Source organism: Cyclopterus lumpus, chromosome 17 (assembly GCF_009769545.1).
Source record: "Cyclopterus lumpus isolate fCycLum1 chromosome 17, fCycLum1.pri, whole genome shotgun sequence".
NCBI lineage: Eukaryota > Metazoa > Chordata > Actinopteri > Perciformes > Cyclopteridae > Cyclopterus > Cyclopterus lumpus.
This window is the reverse complement of record NC_046982.1, coordinates 4,392,325-4,416,513: the sequence shown is the minus strand read 5'-3', so window position 1 is coordinate 4,416,513 and position 24,189 is coordinate 4,392,325. Positions and strand designations below refer to the sequence as shown.

Sequence of the window (24,189 nt, the reverse complement as noted above, 5' to 3'; positions counted from 1 at the left end):
TCATCTCCTCCTTATTAGAGGTAACAGTTGTTTCCTCTCCTCCTCCTCCTCCTGCTTCCTCTCTATCCTCTTCATCTTATAGTTCCACTTGGGGATCTGTAGCTGGTTTGGGCCACCGCTCCGTTTGAGTTTCTCCGGTATGAAGTTCGGAGCCGGGGCTTTGCAGAGCCTCACCTTGGGCACCACAAGGCCCGGGCGCACGCTGCTTCTCCTCAGCATGTTCAGAGGCAGGAGGCTCGCTCGCCTCATGGCCACCGTGGCCACTTCGCTCAGCAGCTGAGTCTGCAGGCTAGCCCTCCGATCCCTCGCTTTGGGGATGAGGAGAACCCGCGAGTTCTGGAAGAATCTCTTGTAATTGTTCAGTCTGTCCGGGCCCAGGCGCTTCAGCTCCGACACCCGCTGCCTCCTCAGGATCTCCTGAACGGCCTGACGACGCTTGCCGATGCACGGCGGGCTGCCTGGGCAGACTGTGCGACAAGCCGTGGCGATGACCGGGCTGGAGATGGCGGTGGTGATCTGGACCATGTGGTCAAAAACGCCATCATCCACGGGGTTTACCCTGTTGTTCATGTAAATCCTATACGGGCAGCAGGACAGGGAGTTGATCAAACGCCTCCAGCGGGACTTTGGCTCTTGGGCCTGGCCCACCAGCTCCTGGAAGATCAAACATTATAGTTGAAAGGAAATTCAATATTAGGACTGTGGTCATTATGACATTTATAAATGTATTAACCTCCAACACGGGCCACTCCAAGGAGAAGGAGTCACAGAACTGCTCAGCACAAGGCTTTGACATCAGCCGATGCATCAGATGGGCCGTCTCGTACCGACCAGTGAAGAGAGCCCAATCCTTGGGCGTCATACTGCGGCCGTTGTCCCGTGCCTGGATATCACCTCCTGGAAACATTAGGAGTTAATCTGTAATCTGTACTCAGTGCCGTAATCTGCTCTACGTTCATCACCAACACATCAAAGGAGCTCTCTACCCTGATACGGACATTTTATACACGTAACGCTCGGTTGCTCGTCAGGAGAATGAGAGAGGCTTTATGTCATCATATAGAGCGGGGGTACATTGTACTTAATCATTAAATCGCTTGTGTTTTACCGGCCAGCATGAGAGCCCTGACGCACTCGGCCCGGCCCTGCATTGCAGCCTTCATCAAAGCTGTGAAACCGTGACAGTTTCTCCGCTCGATGTCCATCCCAGGGAAGTAGTTGAGCAGGTAGTTTAAGATGAATGCATGACCTGCAGACCAGAGAGAGACACAGGCACGCGTTATACACGCTAGTTTCTACAGTTTGGCAGGAGCAAAGCTTCTTTTGATATGCACGATATTGCCTTTGTCTTTTCTGCATTTCGAAAAGCTTTTTTAAAAATCTTCTATCTCACTTATACCATTTAACAATATGTAGGCCATGAGTGAATGTTCGACTATGCTAACGGTGAGGCTCCAGAGTGGAGTTTATGGGTGCGTAAAATGTGCTACACATACATGAAGGCTGTGAAGTGTATTGCTAGTTAACAGATAGCGTGCTAAGCATCATTTGCTAAACCGCAGCATGTTAGCCTTGTCATTGTGAGCATGTTAGCAGTTAGTTCAAACTCCCTGTTGTGCAGCCATGCTAGCAGCCTCACAGAGCTGCTAGCATGGCTGTAGGAGCACAAAGATGGTTAGCGGTAGGCTAGCAATGGTGTTTGGGTCAGCTAATTCCTTCAAATTAGTATTGTCTTCATCACATTTATGCATTCATCGCCTCAAGGACTCTTTTGTCATGATGCTACATTTGATGTTTCTGAACTGCTGGCCTACTTTTCAGCTTGTTTTCAGTTCGTCAACATACAGCTCACACTTGGGCTTAAAGCAGTTTTGTTTTTAATTGTGCATGGAAGACAATATTACGTTAAAATAATAACAACATGTATTAACATTATGGTCTGTTAATCCACACACATGAATGACTGATTCAAGAACATTAATTAGTAATATCTGGACAAAAGTTATATCTATTAAAGAGTAAGTGCAGTAATTTAACAGCATAAATGGCCATTTGACAGCATAAATTGTTTGACATGTAAATATGCATTCAAACAAATGTCTTTAATTTCTTTTGTGACTTTGTATCCTATTTTGTGAAAAAGTCAAAAGTTTGCAAACTGTTTTACAAGACCGCGGAAGAACACCGGGGTTTGCAGTACATTTTGATATTGTGGCCAAACCATGGAATTAAAACTATTAGGTCTGTCATTTGAGATGTCTTTGAATAAAAAAAAAGAAGAAAAAAAAGTTTTCAGATAGACCTACATTGGGAAAGGGATGTATGTAACTCCGTTGAATCAACTCCCCTGTATTGAATACTGTGGCTGGATCGATAGAAGACCTGGGTAATTTCATCTGAACTTTCTACTCTAAAGACAAACATTTTGTCTTAATGCCCCACTGAGCAACTTCCATAGGAATGAACAGGTCCCCGCCTGCAGTGCTGTATCCAATTCTCTTTATACATCTATGATATTTTGTCAGCCACTCTGGGGATCGAACAAGTCACTTTATTTTTGCTGATGGGATTTAATGTCAAACTGCAGCCTGTTACCATTCACAACAGCTTCTTAAACATTCACAACCTGAGTACCTAATTGAGTAAATCCCGTCTAAATCCAGACTAACGAGACTGATCTCTTGAAATTCCTCGAAGTGATGACAATGCAGACTTTTTGCACGCAACAGGAATCTATTAAAGAGGTACCACCAGAAGCAGAGCGTGAGGTGGATGGTTAATACTGGCAGTTCACCTCAGAGGACCTGGGTTTAATTCCCAATATATGTCTAGACACTCTCTACTTTCAATGGAGGGAGTATCTTGTCATGTAATTGACCACTTCATCGCAGTTGTTGGGTCTCGCGCTCTTGGTCACCTGTTCCCTCTGAAGAGTTGTCAAGTACTTTGTCATGAAAAGGGGATCGATACTTCTTTTAACGAAGCAGAAAATGAAGTGTAGTCTGCAGCTGTTCATCACAGGATCCAAAGAGCCATTTGTCAGTGTTAGCAGCGCCCAGTCTGATACAAGTGGCTGCATCACTTTAGAAGCAGGATTTTCTAATTTGGCTGTCTAATGCCAAACTTACACTGATTCTGGCAACTGGAAGCACCAGATCTCATAATATAATCGGTGCCTTTTAATGATGAAACTTAATTATCTGTAATCAAATTTCTACCACCAAGAAATATGCACCAACACTTTGTAGTAAGAGGGGAGAAACATACAAGGTAACATGTCTCACAGGGAGACATTGATTTTTAGGGACAATACAGTATATAAGGTGAAATATATTAATAGGTTTATGAATGCGCAAATTGGGCTTCATGTAATCTGTGTATGGACAGTCACTAACCGTGAAACTCCTTGAGCTCTCTACCATCTCTGCAAAATCTTTTTCTGTCAAAGTCAGTACATCGGGATGAATCTGTCTCAATCTAATAGATGGGCTATTAGCAACTTCATTAGCTTGGACTGTGTTGGTACTCAATCACTCAATACCTAAATACAAAATTGATATTTATGTACGTATGAGGATGGTTGAAGTTCATGCTTGTCTGGTACAGGTCTTTCCTTTTTAATCAAAGAAGATTGTCATTTTTAGCGAGATCATACCAACAAGTGGCAATTGGAGGATCAATGCACATTTCATTTATCTTTAGTTACAAGAGTATTTTGATTAAAGGAAAACTACAGTTTTGTTGCAATTTGAGTTGAATTTTTGGGTTACGTATAATCCCAAACAATAAATAAAACTCAATCAAACCATTTAAAACAGTCATTGTCAAGTAATACAATGAATGAATGATTATATAAAAAAATGAAAACCACAAAAATCACGACAAATTAATATCAAACATAATGAACATGATTGATCATGTTTATAACATAATCTATGGCGTGCGTGAAATAAACTGTGAAGGCTCAGCACAGTCACACAGGTATTTTTTTTCCCTGCTCAGGTATAAATAGATAAATCTAGTTTTTCAAAGGAATCCCTTGGGTGATTATCACTCTCCTATCCATACGGCAAGGTTTAAGCTACTAACCGCGACAGGCTAACTTAGCATAGCACAAAGACGGGGAAAACAGATGTCTCGTCCACGTCAATTTCCTTTTTCCAACACACTGAAGATTGAAACCACGTCTACGTCTGTATGACGAAAGGCCACACTGTTGTCATAGCGTAGATATCGTGGCAACGAGTACGAGCCAATCTGTGTCAGGCTTTCGCCATATGGAGGTGGGCGTGGTTTCATCTAAAGTGGGCTGGTTGGCTGATCTCAATCGAGTGCAGTCTGTACACGGTCTGGAAGATTCATTCTAAGAAATACTTGCACTAACAATCCTATAATTCAAAGGACTGAGGTGTGTGTTTACCTGCTTGTGCTGCAATAATAAGAGCTGTGTTGCCCTCGTTGTCCTGCCAGTTAACATCAAGATACGGGCACTGAGAAAGGGCCATGGCAACGTCCACGTAGCCATGGTAGCACGCCACAATCAGACCTGACTGGAACACACAAAAAACAAAACAAGTGTGCTTGAATTTCTTCTTCTGATTTTAGTTTTGCTTTTAAAAACACCAAAATGGCTCTTTGGGGCTACAAGCAAGCGTATTCGGGGATTCATAGCCATATTTCCTCACAGGAGAAAATTGTTCTCATAAAACGGCTCATAAGGAAATAAGGCTCATCAGTCATGCTGCCTCCAAGCAAGGAAAAATACTGTTTTTCACAGTATATAACAGATAGATAGTGATCATATTTTCCCAAAAAAAAACATTAACAAAAAGGACAGGTGACAGACTGATTATAATACTGATGTGCACGGAGGCTCGAACCAGCCGGCGGTGTGACAGATTTGAAGAAAGACATCAGATCTGCAAGCGTTAGACACACTGCAGGATGAGTATTATGTAGCAAGTGCAGATTAAGACCACTGAAAACAAATAAGGTTGTATTGAGCAATTAGTGTATGCCATATTGAGGTCTTCGGGCATCCCTAAGGACACAACTCAAATGGTACTGGATCTAGTTGTGCACACTTTCCAGTCCAGATTGGGAGTAAAGTAATGTCTTTTAGCCATAATTAGCATCTGTTATGACAACAGTCCAGCAAGTCAAATACCAAAAGTGATGTACCCCCTTAAATATATTTTTCAGCCGAGTACCCCCTCACCAGTGATGTAAAAAATATGTAATACACAGCATTGTGACATTATAGTGTCTGATTTAATATAGAATATTGTTACTTATATTTAAAGGATTTTTTAATGGATGCTCATTTTAAATATATACCTTATTTAATTCCCGTGGAGTATCTTCACGTACCCCCAGGGGTACACGTACCCCCATTTGAGAACCACTGAGCTAAACCATTGATTTGACCTTAAAGGGAGTGCACCATGTTCATTCAAAGGGTTCATGCACGCAGAACACATTGGGATCGGAATGTGATCAGATCCACCAGACCACATCTGGTGGTGGTGCGCGGATTGGAAATCATTATCCGGATAACGTATCCAGACACAGATCACATCTTAACATCAGGTGTTATTCAGGGCTATAGGAAGTCCAATGGGTCAAAGTTAGATTAGAGTTCTTCTGTGAAATCAAATCAATGTTTTAGCAGACACCGCCTCACTTCTGCTGAAGTGGACAGAGCAACCAAGATTCAACTGCAAAGATCTTTAAAATATCATTTATTTTAAACATAAATCATTTGTTACTGTTGTTTTCTGTGGGATGTTGTCAGCTGTTCTTGGACAACGATGCAAGAGAATCAAAGACAAGCAGCAATTACTGGTTTGCAACCAAATTCTAACTCTGCCTTTTTCTTTATGCAGTTGTAATACAAATAGTTTAATGAGCCACATTCTTATTCAATCCCACCAGTTTAGGTATATTGTGTTGTTGTTCCCACTGTAGTACCAAGTGACAAGTAATAAGTTATGCCTTACCCACTTCTTCTGAGTGGCAATAAAGCATCTTAAAACGTGAAGTGTTGATTGGATAAGACAAGAACTTAATTTCAATGCAAAGCAAGAGGAACATTTAGATTGTGATACAATTCAAGGAATTTAAGGGAATTATGTTTCAGCTGTGTCTTTAAGGTGAAAAAAAGAGTAAATGTGTATTAATAGTTGAAATAACTTTGACCGAAATGACTTGAGCTGTGCATAATGTTACAAATCGGGGGTAAAGTTTGATTGCATAGTTTAGCAGTCATGCCCTCTGAAGTGCTTTTACACTACATGTCATCATTTACCCATTCACCGCCATTCATACACTGATGACAGGGGTTACCATGCAAATTGCCACGTGAACATCAGAACCCTAACCATTCATACCTTTACCCATTCATACGCCACAGGCACAGCAGCCTACGGTAGGAAATTGGGGTTACGTATCTTGCCCAAGGACACATCGACATTGGCCTAGAATAGCAGGGGATCGAACCACCGAGCCTCCGATAGAAGCACGACACTGCTCTAACACTGAGCCACAGTCTCTTCCAAAGAGGAAGTCAAACTGCTGGTGAGAAAAAGGCACATCTTCTTACAGTCAGGAAAGTGGAAAATCGTGAATTATTGTTTGCCTCAATATAATCCCAGTAGCAAATGTCACACCATGCTCATTTCCATGGCAACATATGCTGGGTCTCCAAGGTGCCCTGAAAGACATTATTGTGGCAGTACTCCGGGACAATCCTTCTGTCTGTTTCCAGCTCTGTGAGCACGAAGTATCCCTGACCAAGTTCTCAGGTCAATGTCTTAGGGAGCCCTTTAGAGGCTGAGCCCTGATGGCAAGCTGCTGCTCGACACAGTCTCCGTGCAGTTTGCACTTCCCATCTGTCACCGTAGGATTAACCAACCGCTCTGAACCCTCCTCCAGGATTTGACCCTCAGTGTCTAGCTGGTGTTCAGGAGCTGCACCAGAATCAGATGGCCTGACCGCAAAACCTTAGTCCGACTGCCGGCGAGAGCAACAGGAAAGTTGTGTATGTTTGTGTTACATACCACAACACTTAGTTATTGGCCTTAACATGATGAATTATAGGAGTATATATATACAGTATATTTATATATATATATATATATATATATATATATATATATATATATATATATATATATATATATCTCATAAACACTGAAGGAAATTCTATATTGTATTGTTTGCAGAGGACTAAGCTGTGAACACTTCAGATGATTGTTCCCAGATGATACAACAGCTCTCCTGTGAACTGCAGCTGTAACCATTGGCAATCATCTCTACAATACTAATCAGTGCATTGCTTACACCATGATCTATAGTGTTGTAGCAGTGATGTACATGAACTCTGACAACTGATGCTATTAAAATGTATCATCAACATTCAATGGACAAGTTTGTGCATTTCAAGCTGTTTGCTTAGAATGTAAATTACCTTTCATAAGTGGTATTTTGCACAACACACAAAGCACTTCGCAAGAACTTTGTAGACAATGGATTTTTACCTACCGAAGCAGCCATTGGTTTCCATTCATTTCCACACAGTCTGATAATCAACTCACTGGTGCTTGAGCTGCGTAATCTATCATACATAACAAATGGTTAGTCTGCTAAAACTTTGCTCAAAGTTATACTATTGTTTCAAAGTTACACTGTTGACTATTAAAATTAATCTGCACTTAACTTAAATTACCGTGCAATGATATTGTAAGATTAATGGAAACCAATGGCTGCCGTAAAGTAGTAAAATATATTCAAACCCTCAAACCCTCAAGTTCACATTAAAACCTTTATTATAAAAATTAGATTTCCAATGGAAAAACATTGGGATTCTTTTGGTTTCAATCGGGGAAGCTGTTAACTTGAATTGAGACTTTGCTGGTTTCAAGTCAGCAGATAATCAAATATTGCATTAAAATCCCAGACACCTACTCTTCTGTTCCGATCCGTCTCTTTCACTTCCTCTTCAGTCACTCCCTGCCTAATCATGATCTTGACGATGATGGTGTTGTTGTTGCAGCAGGCCTTGAAGAAGGAAATGGGTTCGGGTCTGTCGGGGCTCGGCGAGCGGTACATGTGGGACACAAACGAATTGTCATGGGGATAGAAAGAATCGTCCGAGGCCACGCTCTGTGTGTCCGAGCGATCCGGCAGGGCCTCGAAGTCCAACTCCTCGAACTCCTGGTAGATTTCGTCCTCATCCTCCCAGTAGTTTTGCCTGTAATCACTTCACTCTCGTCGTTATCGTCCTCATCCTGACACCTCACACTCATCGCCATTTTCGTCAACATTGGTGATGGACATGGCAGGTGTATCCATAGCCACTTTATTAGTCCTGAACAGAATCTCACCTCCGGACACTCCATTCTCCCGAACCTTTAAACCTTCACTTTGTTCCTCGGTTATTAACACCATTTAAACCTTCCCCTGCCCCCCTCACTTTTCTACAAATTATTGTGGGAAGACCTAAAGTTTATGTTCACCGGCCTGGTTCAATGCGTTGAATCATGCCGTAGAGATTCGAATTCCCCAGAACCCCACGAGACAATGTCACCAAGGAAGGTTTGATCATATGCATGATCTGAGGAAACCAAGAGAGTCGATGAAAGCAAAGTGTCACATTTTCAGCGTTGCAATACAAAACAAAAGTGAAGGTCATCAAGAGCAAGAGTTTCCATGAGTTACAAATTGTGGAAAAGTCCCTCTGATCCTTCCCAAAAGCCTCTTCCATCAAATATCTTAATCGCGGCTTCAGAACCCAGACGGGCAGCTTGAATTCTTGAAGTCTGGATGAGAAGTTAAAGCTGAAGTTTCCCTCTGGAAAGCAGAACAGGCCGTCTCTTGGTTGGAAACGTCAAACGTCCACCACGGCAACTAATCGCGGTTCCCCCATGGAGAAGCGTTGAGCTTCCTTTGATGATGGCCGGCGATGGGATGAGACATTCTCTTGAACTGAGCCATGATAATCCCTTTAGACGCTCTCTCTCTCTCTCGCTCGAGCTGTTGTGTCGTGTTCCCCCTCCCCTGTGACAGGACGCTTTGAATGTTTTCTGTTAGGAACACAGTGTAAAATGTAACGGTACAGGCGCGGAGGGAATGGCTTAACTTTTAAAAGACTTATCTTAATATCTTAATTTGCTATACAGGGGGGAAACTGAATAGCAGGTGAGTCAGTATGTTTGTATCACAAGATTATGCAAAGTAGATGCACCACATACTGGAACATCCATATCGGGGGTTTACACCAACACTCAACCTTTGTTCTGACCGAGATATCCTTATCAGAGAATGAATGTCATCGGTGCAACAGGTCAAGCCAACTTGCCAGCTTAAATTGGATTTAACAAAAGGTCTGACTTCATTTGTGTTTCAGTGTACAGTGGAAAACAGACACTGACGAAGGTGGCACTAGGGCCTGAACTAAGGCATACTTTTGTTTGAGTGCAATGCCAATCCAATCTCCATTATAGATTTCAAAATTAAGACAAGAAAATTAAAGTTTCCAAAACTATCAAGTTGCTTGAATTCAGTTAATCAAATTGTGATTGGACATTACAAACCTGTGTGGTTGCAACAATGTCTCATCTGACATTTCTTTAAGTTGACCTGTTGAACAAGTTGCCCGGGGAGGCACATTCAATTGGCGAATTTTATCATCAGGAATTTTCAGAGTGAATTTCAGTAATCCAATTTGAGCAAACCGGGTTTTTTGTAACCTGTGCATTGAAGCAACCAGAGTTGTAAAATGCAATATACCTAAAGTCAAGTTTTGCATTATCACCACTACTGGAAACATCAAACATTGGAACCATATAAAAATCGGATAGTTTTCAAGTAAAATATCTCAGTGCGGCAAATTCAGTGGCGTTAAAATGTCAACATTATTCTTCAGTTGTGTTTGTCCTACGGTTGCTTACTTATGACTTGTAAATCATCTTTTAAAGACCTCTGCCCATCTCTAGCGAGGTAAAAAGGTCCATATATTCTTTTTTGTTTTCAGAGTAGCCCACTGTGCCACAGAGTATATGTTTCACTTCCCTCTTTGCTTGAAGTCTTTTACAATAGAGGAGGGATGAATTGGTCATGATTTGCTCGCCACAAAAAGGTGTATCCTCTTTGTACTCGCGAAAAATGAAGCACAGATTAAAAAAATCGTCTTTAGACTGACAGTAGAAGTCTTGTTTCAGCCGCATGTGTTCGTTCCTATTGTGCACTTGGTTTCCACAACTGTTCAGACTGCATTAGCAGGAAGGTAATTGGATTCAGCAAAAATAACCCGACATCCTGTCCAAGAGCTGCTCTTTCCAGAGGTTCAAGATATTATTTCAGAACAGATATAATATTCTACATCGTTTTTTAGACAAATAATTGCTTTCTTTCGACTCGTCGACAAGCTATACATTTTATGACTTCAATTGATAAACTCTAGTGGGACGTTTTAAGACATCAGGCAGTAACATTGTCTGCAGTGAGCAAGAAACGGCACGATGATCCGGTCATTTCAACTATTTATTAATGTAACCAACAATTAACAGACATTAGGATATACCTACATGCTTTTTTTGCACATATAAAAATAGAAATCATTTGTTTCTAAAAATTCAAGATCAAAATTTGAAATGTCCAGCTCAGTTTAAGAAGATCATTAAAAGGTCACTTTATAGCATCATATTCATTTATAATAAGAGCATTCCACACAGCAGCACTAAATTAATGTAAATCACAATCCATATCCATAAAAAAAAAACTCAACTCAAACTCATCCTGTGAAACCCCTTGTGCAGTCCCAAAAGTGAATTACTGACATCTTTCAATGTTTTTTGGGAGAAATTAAATGGGTGTGGTAAAACGTGCACAATAAAACATTTGCATTGAGACCAACTGTTTTGTCTCGTTTCAACAAAAAACAAAAACACACACACACACATTTCGTAATAATCAATCCCAGCGTTCACATCTTACTCTCCTCCCACCACCTACTGGCTTGGCAGCCAGTCTGGTGGCCCCGTTTACAACTCTGCTAATCACGATGTCATATTGCTTATTAATAGAGATGATGCATGGCCCTGCTGTGTGCGCGCGCAACGTAAAACTTTTTATTTATTTTTAATTCAACCGCAAAGAAATACAAATCTGAAGCATCATGCCCGTTCATACTGCACATGTGTAAACATGTGTGACACATCTGTGGTTAAACACTTATTTTCTCCCCGACTGCTAAATTATGAATAAATTAATCTCTGTTGAAAGAGGCGGAGAGAAGTGCTGCGTGGCTACATCAGTTACAGTTCACGTTAAAGGAGGTCGCATTGAGTTACATTGTGATGGGTTCAAGGGCCATTCAGTAAAACAACAAGTTTGGGCAGAGCTCAAATATAAAGTTACCCTGATGTGAAATGTAATCTTTAGTTTTTCGCGATGCAGCTGTTTGGAGATGCATTCACAGCAATGTAAAATTCATAGTTCACCCGATGAAAATCAATGTTGTGATGTTATTTAGCGGTTGTCTCCTCAGTTGACCGAATGCAGGTGAAAGGTTCCGAGGTTGTTGTTTCCAGTTGAAATATTCCTGACTTAATGGCCACTATGCGACACAACCCAGTTTTGAAATTCACAGGAGAACATCTTAAAAACATGTCCCGCGCTGTTTCCAGATTATCAAAGATACATTTACATCTTTACTTCCCAAAAAAAAATTGTCAGAACTAAAAGCTCACTGTCAAATAAAAACATTAAAAAAACAATACAAATTACATTGCTACGTCATGTATTCATCCTTTCTCACCGACCAGCTCCACTTGAGGCGAGTCCCAGTAAGAGACGCTCGGGGGTTAGTGAGACAATACTTCACGACAAACATTCAGAAGGGAAGCACAATCTGAGGTAAAAGCTCTGCTCAAGCGACCCGACTTCAACTTTAAAAAAATACTAATAATATAATTACAACTTAAAATGTCAGCTGAGTTGAGGACACACACAAAAATGGACAAAGGACGCACAGTTAGCAACTTTAAGGTTCCGCTGAGTTTCAACTGTGCCGACTCTTTTTGCAGGTCGGCTGGCAACCTGGTTCAGACTATTTTTCTTCACTCTTCGACGTCCTTCGTCACCGGTAGACGACGAAGCCGCCGTTAAAGTTTAGAGGTTGGCGTTTGAAGCTGGTATCTGGCAGACAAAGCACGCAGAGAAACCCCCCAAAATGTTTAAGCACCGGGCCTACGAGGAGGCTGACATCCTCCGGCCCATCTTGCGTTCATAGTTCACAAGTCGCTGTCCGACCAGGTATCTGGAGGAGAAACGGGGAAACACAGAGATGTTTGCAAATCATTTTTAACATTTCAATGCACACAACTTATGTTGAGATTTTAGTGATCAATCTCAGTTTAAACGTTGATTTCCTGTAAGAGGTGCCTGCATGCGCCTGCATGTGTGATCGAGGGGGAAATTAATAAGGAGCCCGCGCCCTCACTGTAGCCTACATGAAAGTATCACAACGTGAGGCATGAGCTCTTCCCTCACAGCACAACAGCTCCCTGACCAATTAGCTAGCCCTAGAACATCTAAAGGTCAGTGCTAAAGTACTAAAGCCCGCCTCTTGCTTGATTTGATTGGCTGCCTGGGCCAAACACAATAAGCACCTTAGGAAAACAATGGTTTTGCGGGCTTATAGCGTAGCGTGATTTTAGAAAATGAGAAACTTGGACACACGGCCCATAGGATATATTGCTTGACAACATGCAGTACTAACATCTTAACACATCACATAGACAAAGACACATTCAGCTTCACGAGAACCCCGTCACCTGTTTTAAACGTGACGTTTATACCCGCTTTCTCTAATGTTGCACCCTACGAAAACAATTAACTAACTTAAATAAATAAATCCCATTCTACATGTGGATGCTGTGTCTCCAAGGGATACAGATTTTCTATTTGTTACATTTCTAGGGAACAGAAAACCCTATATCGCAATATAAGTATCTAAATATTGGATGCTATGAAAACCTATTTTGTACTAATTGTTCTGCCATATCACACAGCCCTCCTCTCCGGATCAGTAAAACAGCATGATGGGAATAAAACACTGCCCCCTTGTGTTCCTTCACACTCGCTCTACTGACTTGTCGTTCTTGATGTGTTCGTAGAGACGTTTGAACTGTCGGATCTGGAAGAACAGGATGGAAAGCAGTATGGCCACCATCAGCAAGAAGGGATAGATCCTCCTTTCCACCAGCGTCTGCATCTCTGGCTGCACACCTGTGTAGGGGGGAGGGGTGTAGGGAGGGAGAGAGAGGTCTTATCTCTGGGGACCGATGGACTTCGAGTTGGGGTAACAAAGTAAATGAAAGACACAAAATTCTTGTAAAATTCTCTAAATGAATAACGTTGCTATAATCTTTGTTATTACAGAGAAAGCCAAGGTACAGAGAAAAATCAAATCCCAGTTTCAACATTATTGTAAATGACCAATGGATATTAAAATATCATGTAAAATAAGGGGGAATGAAAAGAAAAGAAACCACCTGTGAGAACATTCATCCTAGTAGCGTGCATGGACTCACCCAGCAGTGGCGTGATGCCTTTACAGATGGTGTAGGGCACACTGAGGGACAGCAGCAGGACGCAGATGACTGGGGCGGCCAGCCCCCGCACGATGAAGTGGAGGTCAATGTTTCGGATACCGTTAGCATACACCTGTGGGAGAGCGAGGGTAGTTTTTACTTCATACAATACTTTCTCTGACAACATTTACATCTGTTTTTTTGAATATGCATCGATAGAAAAAGGCTTTTAAAGCATTCCCACGTTTTCTCATCTTTACGGTGATTTGTCCGTCTTTTGTTCCTGATGACATGAAAGCGAGAAGGATGTGCGACTGACCTGCTCAATGACGGTTTTGAGCCACCACTGGGGGCCCATCAGTGTGATGGCAGCAATGATTTTAGCATGGAGCACACCCAGGGCCCAGTCCTGACACACACACACACAATTATTATGTATTTAATTTCTTCTTTGAGCAAATGACAGGAAGTGACTTCCCTCTCCAATATCTATTTTACATTGCTGTAAAAACAGCAATATACATTTGCACACATCATTTTTACTGAACAGAACTGTGCTGAAGACATCCCTAAGCTCTCCTCCTGTCCACAATAGTCAGCAGTAAAACTTTATGTCACACGATGCTGATGAAATTGTGTAATTAATCTGTGGTTCACATGGATGGCGAACACTGAGGGGGTGTGTCCTACCTGCCAGGGGTAGAAGAGAGGCGTCTGGTCTAGTTGGACTCTGAGAGGAGCCACGATGACCAGCTCAAACAGCAGACCCAACAGCAGAGGAATCACCCCGGCCAAGAGCACGGCCACCACAATGGTTTTCAGGATCTGTTTGTAGGCAGACGTCACATCAAAATGCAACCATTAGCCACACATGGGCGGGGCGGGGGGGGGGAGCTTGTATTTTTTGTTTGTTTTAAAGACGCATTACCATGAGGGTCCACTCGTGGACTTTGACCATGATGATGGTCCGCCCCTGTGGCATCCAAGACAGCATCACGGTGGCGCCTCGAATGGACAGCCAGCAGATGTACAGGCCGCTGGCCGCTGTGTACAGCTCATGAACCATGGCACTGCCCATCCAGAAAGACATCAGCCAGCGGCCCGCACACACTGGGAGAGAGGAAGACGTATGGAGGTGTAAAGAATGACTTGAGGGAAGGCAAGCACCAACAGTAAAAAGGTTTGAGCCCACAACTTACCCGGCAGTGTGAGGCAGATCAGACTGGCCAGTAGCAGCGTCACACACATAAAGGCAACCAGTAGAATGATCTTAACAATCGAAAAGAACGTCAAAATGGTATCGAAAAAACATTTAAAAGCCACACAGGCTCCAACGGTGGCAGAATAAACGACTGCATGACAAGAATGACAGCTGCGTGTCACCTTAAGGGGGAAGTTGATGGGCCGGTGGTACGACTGGAAACCCACGGGCCCGCCCTGCTGCAGAATGGCCTGGTGGGCGGCGTGAAGCCCCTCCCCCAAGCCAGGGATCCTGTCGTTGTGACGGCGACCAGGAGGGTTGTCGTTTGGTTGGTGGTCCTCGTCTTCGTGGTCTCCCAACAGGTAGGAGTGAAGGTCGCTGTGGGGAAGCCATTGGTGAGTAACCATCTTGAATAAAGCATGTCGTATGATCATTATTTACACTAGAAGAAGGTAGTCCTAAAGATGGGATAGGCAGGGTAGTTTTGGTGTCATTGAGCACAAATTCCAGCATATTGCAATTCAAGTGGCTGCAGCTCACGGCCAAGCTGGATACAACTGTAACTCAGAGCAAGCGTCCTTTTCCCTCAATCTCTCCAGTTTGCGTTATTATGAATCCCCTCTGCTTTTCTTGGCAGGATGTCCATGCTTGCCGAGGGGCCGCCATCCCAATTTATTCAGGTCCAACCCATGGGCTATCGTGACTGTAACAACGCATGGTCAAGGCCTTCACCTTAACCATCTGTCTCCCCCTCACCCAGCGTTGTCGGCCGGGTCTTGTATAGAAACGCAGTGGGATTCCTAATAACAACTCTTATTTAGCCTTTAGCGGGAGTTTGCCGCTGCGGTGCATCAGTGATGATTTTAGTAAGCAGCTGGCTAAACTATGAGCAACATTTTCTCTCCATCTCTGAAACACACCAACATTGTAGCTCGCTAGAGCCTCAAATCACAGTACGTCATCTCAAAGGGCTTTAGAGACCCACGAGTTAGCAAAAACTAATGTACGTTAACTCTCCCAGAAATGTCCCTATATGTAAAACCGGGCCTATATAACAGCATCGGGATCCCTATCGGGATGAAATGAATGACTAGTACTCATACAGGTCACTGTATCAAGCATGTACATGTGCCGTGCTGGTTGAGAACAGAGAGGAGAACTGCAGGGTGAGGACTGTATTTACACAATCTGGCGTTGCTGCAAACGGCCTACCTGGGGCACCACTTAAAGTACAATATGCTGAAAATTACTATGAAATGTTTGCCCATTAATGCCAAAAATTCCATTGCTCTATTTTACATCCAAAGTTGCAATATATATATATATATATGTGTGTGTGTGTGTGTGTCGGGCATACAGCATGTATCCAGCTGTGAACGTCCAGGCGTGAACGAGGCCCTTCAGCCACTGGCGAGTGTGACCCTGCTCCAGCAAAGCCGGCAGAACGACCTGAAGCAGCAGCAGCTCCAGCGACAGCTCGCTGACGGGGGCGTCGCTGCAGACACAAGACATGAAGCAAACAACCCACTGTCAATGTAAGGAGAAGGAGCAGCTCTGGGTCACGCCCGTGTTGAGAATCCACAACGTCGTCTTCATCTTTGACGCACTGAGAGATAGACGATATTCAGGTGTACCTGTAAAGCATGACGTTGTAGGGCAGGAAGGTTGGAAAGAGCAGTTTAATGATTCTGATAGGAAGCCAAAGCATCAGCAGAACTATGGAGCCAAACACCACCTGGAAAAAACACACACAGAGAGGGAACAAAACAACAAGACCTGTAAAGTATCCCTGTACCATCACACAGTAATACAGAAAGTTACAATACGTATTGAGCCATGACCTACTGTCATTCCGTCTTTCACAATTTATCCAATCCCCACTCCCCGCCATGACCACCTTGTCCCTCAGGACGATCCAGGCGTTTCAACTAAAAGGTTCCATCTGCTGGCTCTAATCCATCACCACCTAGACTCAGGGGCATTCTACCGCTCTGCTGTATTCACAGGTCCGATGTGTACTGGAGATGCATCACATCTGATCTAAGTCCTTCTCTGTTGTTAACCTCAATAAACGTCATTAAACACTTTGGATCAATCTCTTCACATTGAAATTTGCTTTAACTTATCATTATGAAGTAAATTACACGTTGTAATGGCCATCAGTGTTTAGATTGTTTTCCGGATGACCGGGTCCAATCAAATGTAGACTCCATATAAAGGCACATAAGAAGCACGTCAAACAAACGCAACAGCTTTCGGAAGCTATCCCAAAGTAGCATAAAAGGCATAAATAGTTATTTGAATTGAAATATCACTGTGTTGTTAATTAGGTTTAGGGGGACGGGGAAAACTCAACCAGGCAAAGTTGATAATGGGTCTATAGCCGCTTCAAGTATGTTTTATTATTTTCTCTGAATGTCTGCAATGTATTTATAAATGTATTTGACTTCATACAACAACATATTTAAAGTAAACAGAAACCTGGGCATTGATATGCCACGGAAGGTTTGGTTTGTAACAGAGGAGCAGGGTACTTGACTGACCACAGAGAGTATGAACCTCCGCAGGTGTCTGTAGATGGGCAGGTGGATCATCTCTTGGACTGGGTTGAAGTCTGGGTCGTTCAGGTTCCTCAGGAACCACAGCACGCCAGGCCGGAGCACCTGCAACCACGGAAACACGCACCGCATTTTTAAAAGGCTGCAGGTTGGTGAGAGAGCTTTTTCACAAGTTGCAAAACAGATTCTCGAGTGGTCAAAGTCCTGCGCTGACCTCTCGGAGCAGAAGGATGAAGGAAGCAAAGTAGAAGACGTAGACCATGCCGACCAGCCAGTGGAGGAACATGGTGGTGCCGGGGGCCGAGTCAAAACTCTGCTGCCTGTCTTTCAGAGTTGCATCAAACATCTCCTGCAACCAACAAATGACGTACATTATTGTGTGTGTGTTCAAAAATAAAATAAAAAATATGTTCAAATGTGTCCAATAAATGTAATATAACATCCTGATTGCATTTCATTTGTTTGGTTGGTCATTAAGGGTCGCTATGTGACGATATCAACAGGATCAAATGAGTTTTTTCATTGACTGTCTTACCAGCGAGCAAATGTCGAGCCACCAACCACAAATCAGTGGGAACAAGCCTATCTCCATGACAACCAGCAGGGACACCTAAGACGTGTAAAATAAATTATAAAAGTGCAATTTAGTTTCTTTTCATCCCAATTTGTTCCTGTAAACATAATGTACCGAATACTTTAGACTAAAAAGCGTTGCGGGTTTGATAAAAGCGAAACAGATTTCTGCATCTCTAATTCACCTTCACAACAATGTAGCAGACGCCCAAGAGGCGTCTGGACCGCTGGAACTTCACCAATGAAGCGAACGCCTAACAGGAGGCGCGGTTAGGGACCAACAACACAATGTGAGAGAAATGTCATCCAGTCTGTATTTTAAGCATCACAATTAACTCTTGGACCAAAGATGGACCACTGACATTCAGGTTTTCTGTATGACAAAAAACATTTAGTAAAGGGTGTATTCGCTAGACACAGACATAATAAGCAACTAGGAGTGTGAGACTTGCTATTGGTCACTCCATGCACAAAATAATGTTTTGTATACAGAGGATACATGGCAAACTATGAGAGCTCCAGCCAGGAGGATGTAACCCAGTATGGTGGTGACGAGGCCATCAAAGTGTGACGCTTTGACCTGCAACCAGATATAATATCATCATTATTGGAGAATTCCCATCACTGCATGTAAAAACGAAATAGTAGTAATCGTGTGACCAATGCACTTACATATTCTTCAAAGCCCAGTCCAACCACGGAGAAATGGCCGATGTGATACGGGCAGAAAGCTGCAGGGAAACACATGGCCGAGGTTAGAATCTGTAGTTCAGCAGGGAGCGTGCATGTCTCTATAATTCATTAAAAAGGCTTGCCTTTCCAAAGGTATGTACAGTACATCAGCACTACATCACTTAACTCACCAAAGACCAGGATGAAGAGTGTGTTGAGAGACATCACCCAGAAGACATGCTCCTAAAGAGAGAGAGAGAGAGAGAGAGAGACACACACACACACACCAAGGGTCTCAACTTCTGTCTGTATGCAGCACATCAACATCTAATTACATCGAGGTTGTTAAAGGTAGATTTGGGTATATTGTATTTCAGCCTTGCATAATTACCATAAAGACAACACAGAAAGTTGGTTAACTGCATCTTAGGGACCTATATCCAGGGCTGACCTTTCCCCCTGCATAAGTATTACTAGTTTACATGTGAGGCTGACTTTCACTGACCTAGGATCCTTTCACTTATGTATTTATTGGAAATGTGGGTTCACGGGCAAAAAGACTGAATCAAATGAGGATTAAAAGATGAAGAATGGAGGCAGAGACACTAAGACTGTTCAAACGCTAAGAGAAAGACATATTTCTATTTGAGGGGTACATGCGACCCTACCAGCAATTAACGCTTGCATCTGATTATACATTTTCCTGTACCCACTTTGATGTCACTTACAATGGTTACGTTATATTGGAGCACCAGACGTAGATCCCAAAATCCCCCTTTGAGGCACACTTTGTATAAGAATAGAAAGAGAGAGTGTGTGTGTGTGTCTCGGGCATACAGCATGTATCCAGCAGTATGTGTGTGTGTGTGTGTGTGTGTGTGTGTGTGTGTGTGTGCACTTACCAAGAAAACTAGGGAGCCATCCAGCCCCAGCATCTGGGACGCAAACAAAAAACAATGTCACAGTTTCATAACAGATAAACATGGTAATATTATGAGTTTCACTAACTGCTGCTATTATTCTTAGCATCTGCAATATTTACTAATACAACAAACAGCATCTCTGAAAGTGCTGCATAAACACGCTACACAAGAGATGGAAGCTTTTAGCCCCAATGCATCTGCCAACTAACTGCTACCCTGACTGCACACTTTGCTTTTTCTAGCATTGTGGTCTTAGCTGCATCACAACACTTTTCTAGGAAAAAAAAAAAAAAAAAAAAAAAAAAAAATATATATATATATATATATATAAATATATATTCCCACCCTTTCCCAGGTCAACTCCTCAGCTGCTCGGTCCCACTCGAGGGCGTTCCAGTTCAAGTCTTCTGCAAAGAACGAAAAAGGAAATAACTGAAACGGAGAAAATATGCTTCTGTGGCTACATTACCATGGAGGTTGCTTTTCCCTGCCATGGTTTACATCTATTTATTCCTTTACAGAGGAATGAAAACACCACTTCACACAAAGCTATGCATGTGGTCAATCTTTTAAAAAATCCCCTCAGCATTCTTGGTCATCTTTGTTTGATGAAACTGACGACGTACACGCATATCAGTTGGCGACTTTTACATCATAATTTAATAACTTGGTTTACCAAGTAAGAATTGTGTTGATTCCTCTTGTAACATGTAAAAGGGGTTGAAAACCACTCCTTTAAAAGTGTATCACATGTCGATATTTTTATGTACACACTGACCGTGTCCTCCATTATTGGCCTCGGCAGCATCCTCTTCCCTGCCCTCCTCCTCATCCTCATCCTCATCGTCGTCGTCGCCGTCCTCCTCCTCTTCCTCCCCATCATCATCTTCATCCTCGTTGTCGAGTCCAGCCACGCCCCCCTGGTTGCCGGCGTCATTTGGGTTGGCGGGTGCCTGTCCTTCTGGGGCAGCGTCTGCAGGCCGCTGGGCCGCAGCAGCAGCTTGGGCGTCGGCGCCGACGTTGCCACCTGGAACCTGTAGAATCGTGAAATAATACCAAAAAAAAGACACATTACAGTTCTTTACCTACAGCTTAGCTCGCCTGCACTCACTTCAAGGAGATTATGTGGCTTTCACTAAATCCCAAAGGTGTGATTTAATCGAGCTTCGTGTGACAACTAGAATCTAACCCTTTCGAGGTTCAAATTGCAGTTTGCATCCACGTCTTTCCGAAATATCCCCATTTATCCTATCAGAAACTTGTGTGAAAATGTCTTAATGTGCACATCAATTCTTGAGTAGTGGCCAGAAGCGTGTTCACCGAGGTCAAAACAAATTCCCTAAAAGTGTTCTTGAGATATCGCTTTCACAAGAAAAAGATTGGACTATTATCAATTACAGATATGAAGCTGTCACTGTGCCAACTATGTAGTGGTAGAATATACGGTGCAGCTCCAGCTCTGTGAGCAGATAGACGTCAGTTGGAGACGTCTCACTGAACTCACCTCGTTAGCCGGTGCTGGACCGTTGGGCTGGTTCGGAACTAGAGGAAGTGGATTCTGGTCCAACCACTGGGGGGCGCCACCGTGGACAATCTGTTCCCTAAGCCACACCAGGCTGATGAAGGCGCACAGCGTGCAAGTGACCACAAAACAGCCCTGGAGAGAGTCCGCAAGTAGGTTTTGCCTGCGAGGGAGAATATCCACATGACAATAAAGATGATACAGTGTGAGAGAGGAATAAGGGGCAAGATCGAGACCGGAGAGGAAGTTAAAACTTACGTTGAAAGCATGTCTAATGGCAGAGTAAGGAGAGAGCTCACAGAGCCAGTAAATAAACACTTGTAGATACGACCTGTTAGAAAAGAAAAACAAACAAACAACACAATCGGAGAATCATTTCTGAAAAGCGACAAGTGGCGTGAAACAAACTAAAAACTATGCTGCAAATTCTTGAATCATATTTGAATTGTATTACATGTTATGCTGAATAAAACCGTTTCCAACTAAATAGAGATATTACTTACGCTTTGTTCCATTCCCTTAATTAAATCAAGTCATTTGTGGTATAAAACACTTACGTTCATTTGTTGCTACAAGTTTTCAGTTCATTTTCTATTCAACAATTCCCTAAATGTTGTTGGAAAACTAAAAACAATGTGCAACTTCTGATAAATATCTCCCTTTCATTTGAGCATGTAGGATGACTTACATGCTGTGAGAGGCACCACGCTGAGCCAGGCATAGGCCACCAGCGTATAGTGGAACCAGTATCTGATGGCTGTTCCAACACTGGTGACCAGCCCCGCGAAGATGTCCTGGACAGGCAAGCGAGACGGCATGTCTGGAGAGTAGACTGGACAAAAAGCGCGAACGAGGGAGGCAGATAAGACGGTGGAATGAGGGTCGTCCATAGTTAGGCAGTTTAGAGGAGCCAACAGCAAATTATTGCACTGCACTGACAAAACAAACAACTTACTTGGTGTGAATGTAAACCTGTGCTTGCATAATTCACAGTATTCCTTTCTGCTGTGTTTCAACCACTGGAGTAAGCTGTGAAAACAAAAAAGGACACCTTTGTGAGTTTTACTGTTTTCGTCATGCAGGCAAATCAGGCAACTTTCCCATGATTCTTCACAGCTGAAATGTAAGCCCTTCCTAGCGCGAAAAAAAACCCAGCATCTGTGAAAGCAAACAGACTGACGACCTAGACGAGACGGCAACCCACCTGTTGACCTTGTGGATTCAGATTTAAGAAGAGAAGGAAAGGAAAACGAATGCAACGCACCATTCCTGATGGATGAACTTGATGCTGCCGGTGCAGACGCAGGGGTGGTAGAGCGGCTTGTCCTGGGTGCCCTCTGACCGGCACACGCGACAGATGTCCCCTGCAAAGTAGGCACAACACACAACCGTGGCTTTTCATGCTCCTGAGATGTGTTTTTTTCCTCCCATTTCAAATTAACTGGGGACGCTGCATTTCTATTCGTTTTAACCGCAGATCAGTAGTTCACTTTTTTATTTGTTATTCATGCAGCACATGTAATTTTCAGGATTTTAAACACCCACTTGGGATAAGTGTGTGTCTCAACAGTGAATACAAACAGTGCAGGTCCTATTCGTACGGTAAACTGTAATCCCTGGATACTATAAGATATATAAGAACTATAATTAGCCCAGGGGGAATAACACCAGTGAGGATACCCAGAGTCCACTTGACTGACTTCATGTATAAACATTAAGCTATATTCAAAAATATGAGCAAGTGACAATATGTTTCATCACACCTGAACACACAACACCAAGCAGCCTCGTCGAGTGGCAGGGTCGCAGTGTGTCCCCCACGTTAGGGTCGCACGGTGTCCCCCACAAACCGTTAGGGTCACAGAGTGTGTCCCCCACGTTAGGGTCGCACGGTGTCCCCCACAAACCGTTAGGGTCACAGAGTGTGTCCCCCACGTTAGGGTCGCACAGTGTCCCCCACAAACCGTTAGGGTCACAGAGTGTGTCCCCCACGTTAGGGTCGCACAGTGTCCCCCACAAACCGTTATGGTCACAGAGTGTGTCCCCCACAAACCGTTATTGTCACAGAGTGTGTCCCCCACAAACCGTTATGGTCACAGAGTGTGTCCCCCACGTTATGGTCACAGAGTGTGTCCCCCACAAACCGTTATGGTCACAGAGTGTGTCCCCCACGTTAGGGTCACACAGTGTCCCCCACAAACCGTTAGGGTCACAGAGTGTGTCCCCCACGTTAGGGTCGCACAGTGTCCCCCACAAACCGTTAGGGTCACAGAGTGTGTCCCCCACGTTAGGGTCGCACAGTGTCCCCCACAAACCGTTAGGGTCACAGAGTGTGTCCCCCACTAACCGTTAGGGTCGCCTGGTGTCCCTTACGCCACATTCTAACTGAAGCGTCAAACTTATTCAGCGAGAGCGTGTTATTAACTAACCTGACGTTAGATAATTAGCTAGCTTGTTTGGGACCGACTCTAATGGCGAGACGGCCGTGCCGAGCGGACGGCCGTCTCATAACGGCCCACTTGTGGGAGCCGTAGTTGCCATTAAAGCAAACCGTCACCCATTGCTGCTGACGGTGTTTACCACAGCTGATAGCCAACGTTGCGGCTGCAGCTAATGCTAGCGGTAGTTAGCTGGCGAGCTAATTGGCTATCTTAGCGGTTTCTTTAATAATAATACTTTTATAAAGTGTGAAAACGTTGTCCTACTGTCAGAAAATGCTGAACCGGGTCATTACCACTGACGGCACTTAATGAGTTAGCGCGTGCTCAACGCCTCGTTTGTATCAGTTGTGGTTAGTTAACACGGACAAGTTTGATCGAGTTGTAACATTAGCTACCTTCCTCTGCGGTGTCCATCTTGACTGGCTACTGGGGCGGCCCTGCTCCGCGCTCAGTCAGTATAAAAGCGGTGACTGGCAGCCGTCTACATGTACACATTTCAAGTCAGTGTTTCGGTCGAGCGCAGACTGTCTTTGGCGTGACCATGCGTTTCACAATAACACCTCTTTTCCCCTTCACAGTGCATTAGCTAGCGGTCAGGACCTGCTCAGCGCCACAACTAGAGAGTGCGCTATTTGTACCACTAGGTGGCAGCCCAGCGCAATCAACCTTTATTTATAAAGGACACACAAGTTGAAAAGAAAAAA

General features: G+C 43.4%; 2 protein-coding genes across 3 annotated transcripts; both read right to left on the bottom strand.

The window, feature by feature from the left end:
* LOC117746290 (ankyrin repeat domain-containing protein 33B-like) lies at positions 1 to 8,399 on the bottom strand. Its single transcript, XM_034555337.1, has 6 exons — positions 8,385 to 8,399; positions 7,966 to 8,235; positions 4,421 to 4,550; positions 1,109 to 1,249; positions 734 to 897; positions 1 to 654 (listed from the first exon to the last, which is right to left on the bottom strand). Exons 1-6 carry the CDS (start codon positions 8,397 to 8,399, stop codon positions 1 to 3), a joined length of 1,374 nt encoding a protein of 457 aa, XP_034411228.1.
* A 2,130-nt stretch (positions 8,400 to 10,529) lies between these two features.
* LOC117746206 (E3 ubiquitin-protein ligase MARCHF6-like) lies at positions 10,530 to 24,137 on the bottom strand. 2 transcript variants are annotated; one of them, XM_034555171.1, is made up of 26 exons: positions 23,881 to 24,137; positions 22,309 to 22,408; positions 22,000 to 22,073; positions 21,733 to 21,876; positions 21,303 to 21,375; positions 21,027 to 21,207; positions 20,301 to 20,556; positions 19,868 to 19,926; positions 19,502 to 19,534; positions 18,791 to 18,842; positions 18,600 to 18,658; positions 18,427 to 18,507; positions 18,113 to 18,181; positions 17,890 to 17,964; positions 17,569 to 17,703; positions 17,340 to 17,459; positions 16,431 to 16,531; positions 16,154 to 16,291; positions 14,979 to 15,174; positions 14,795 to 14,864; positions 14,524 to 14,705; positions 14,286 to 14,420; positions 13,915 to 14,004; positions 13,596 to 13,728; positions 13,155 to 13,290; positions 10,530 to 12,319 (listed from the first exon to the last, which is right to left on the bottom strand). In XM_034555171.1, the coding sequence occupies exons 1-26, from the start codon at positions 23,897 to 23,899 to the stop codon at positions 12,250 to 12,252; spliced, it is 2,781 nt and encodes a 926-aa protein (XP_034411062.1). In that variant the 5' UTR covers positions 23,900 to 24,137; the 3' UTR covers positions 10,530 to 12,249. The 2 variants fall into 2 exon arrangements, with proteins under 2 accessions (XP_034411062.1, XP_034411061.1); XM_034555170.1 differs by having other exon boundaries at positions 19,868 to 19,929; positions 23,881 to 24,136.
* Positions 24,138 to 24,189: the final 52 nt, after the last annotated feature.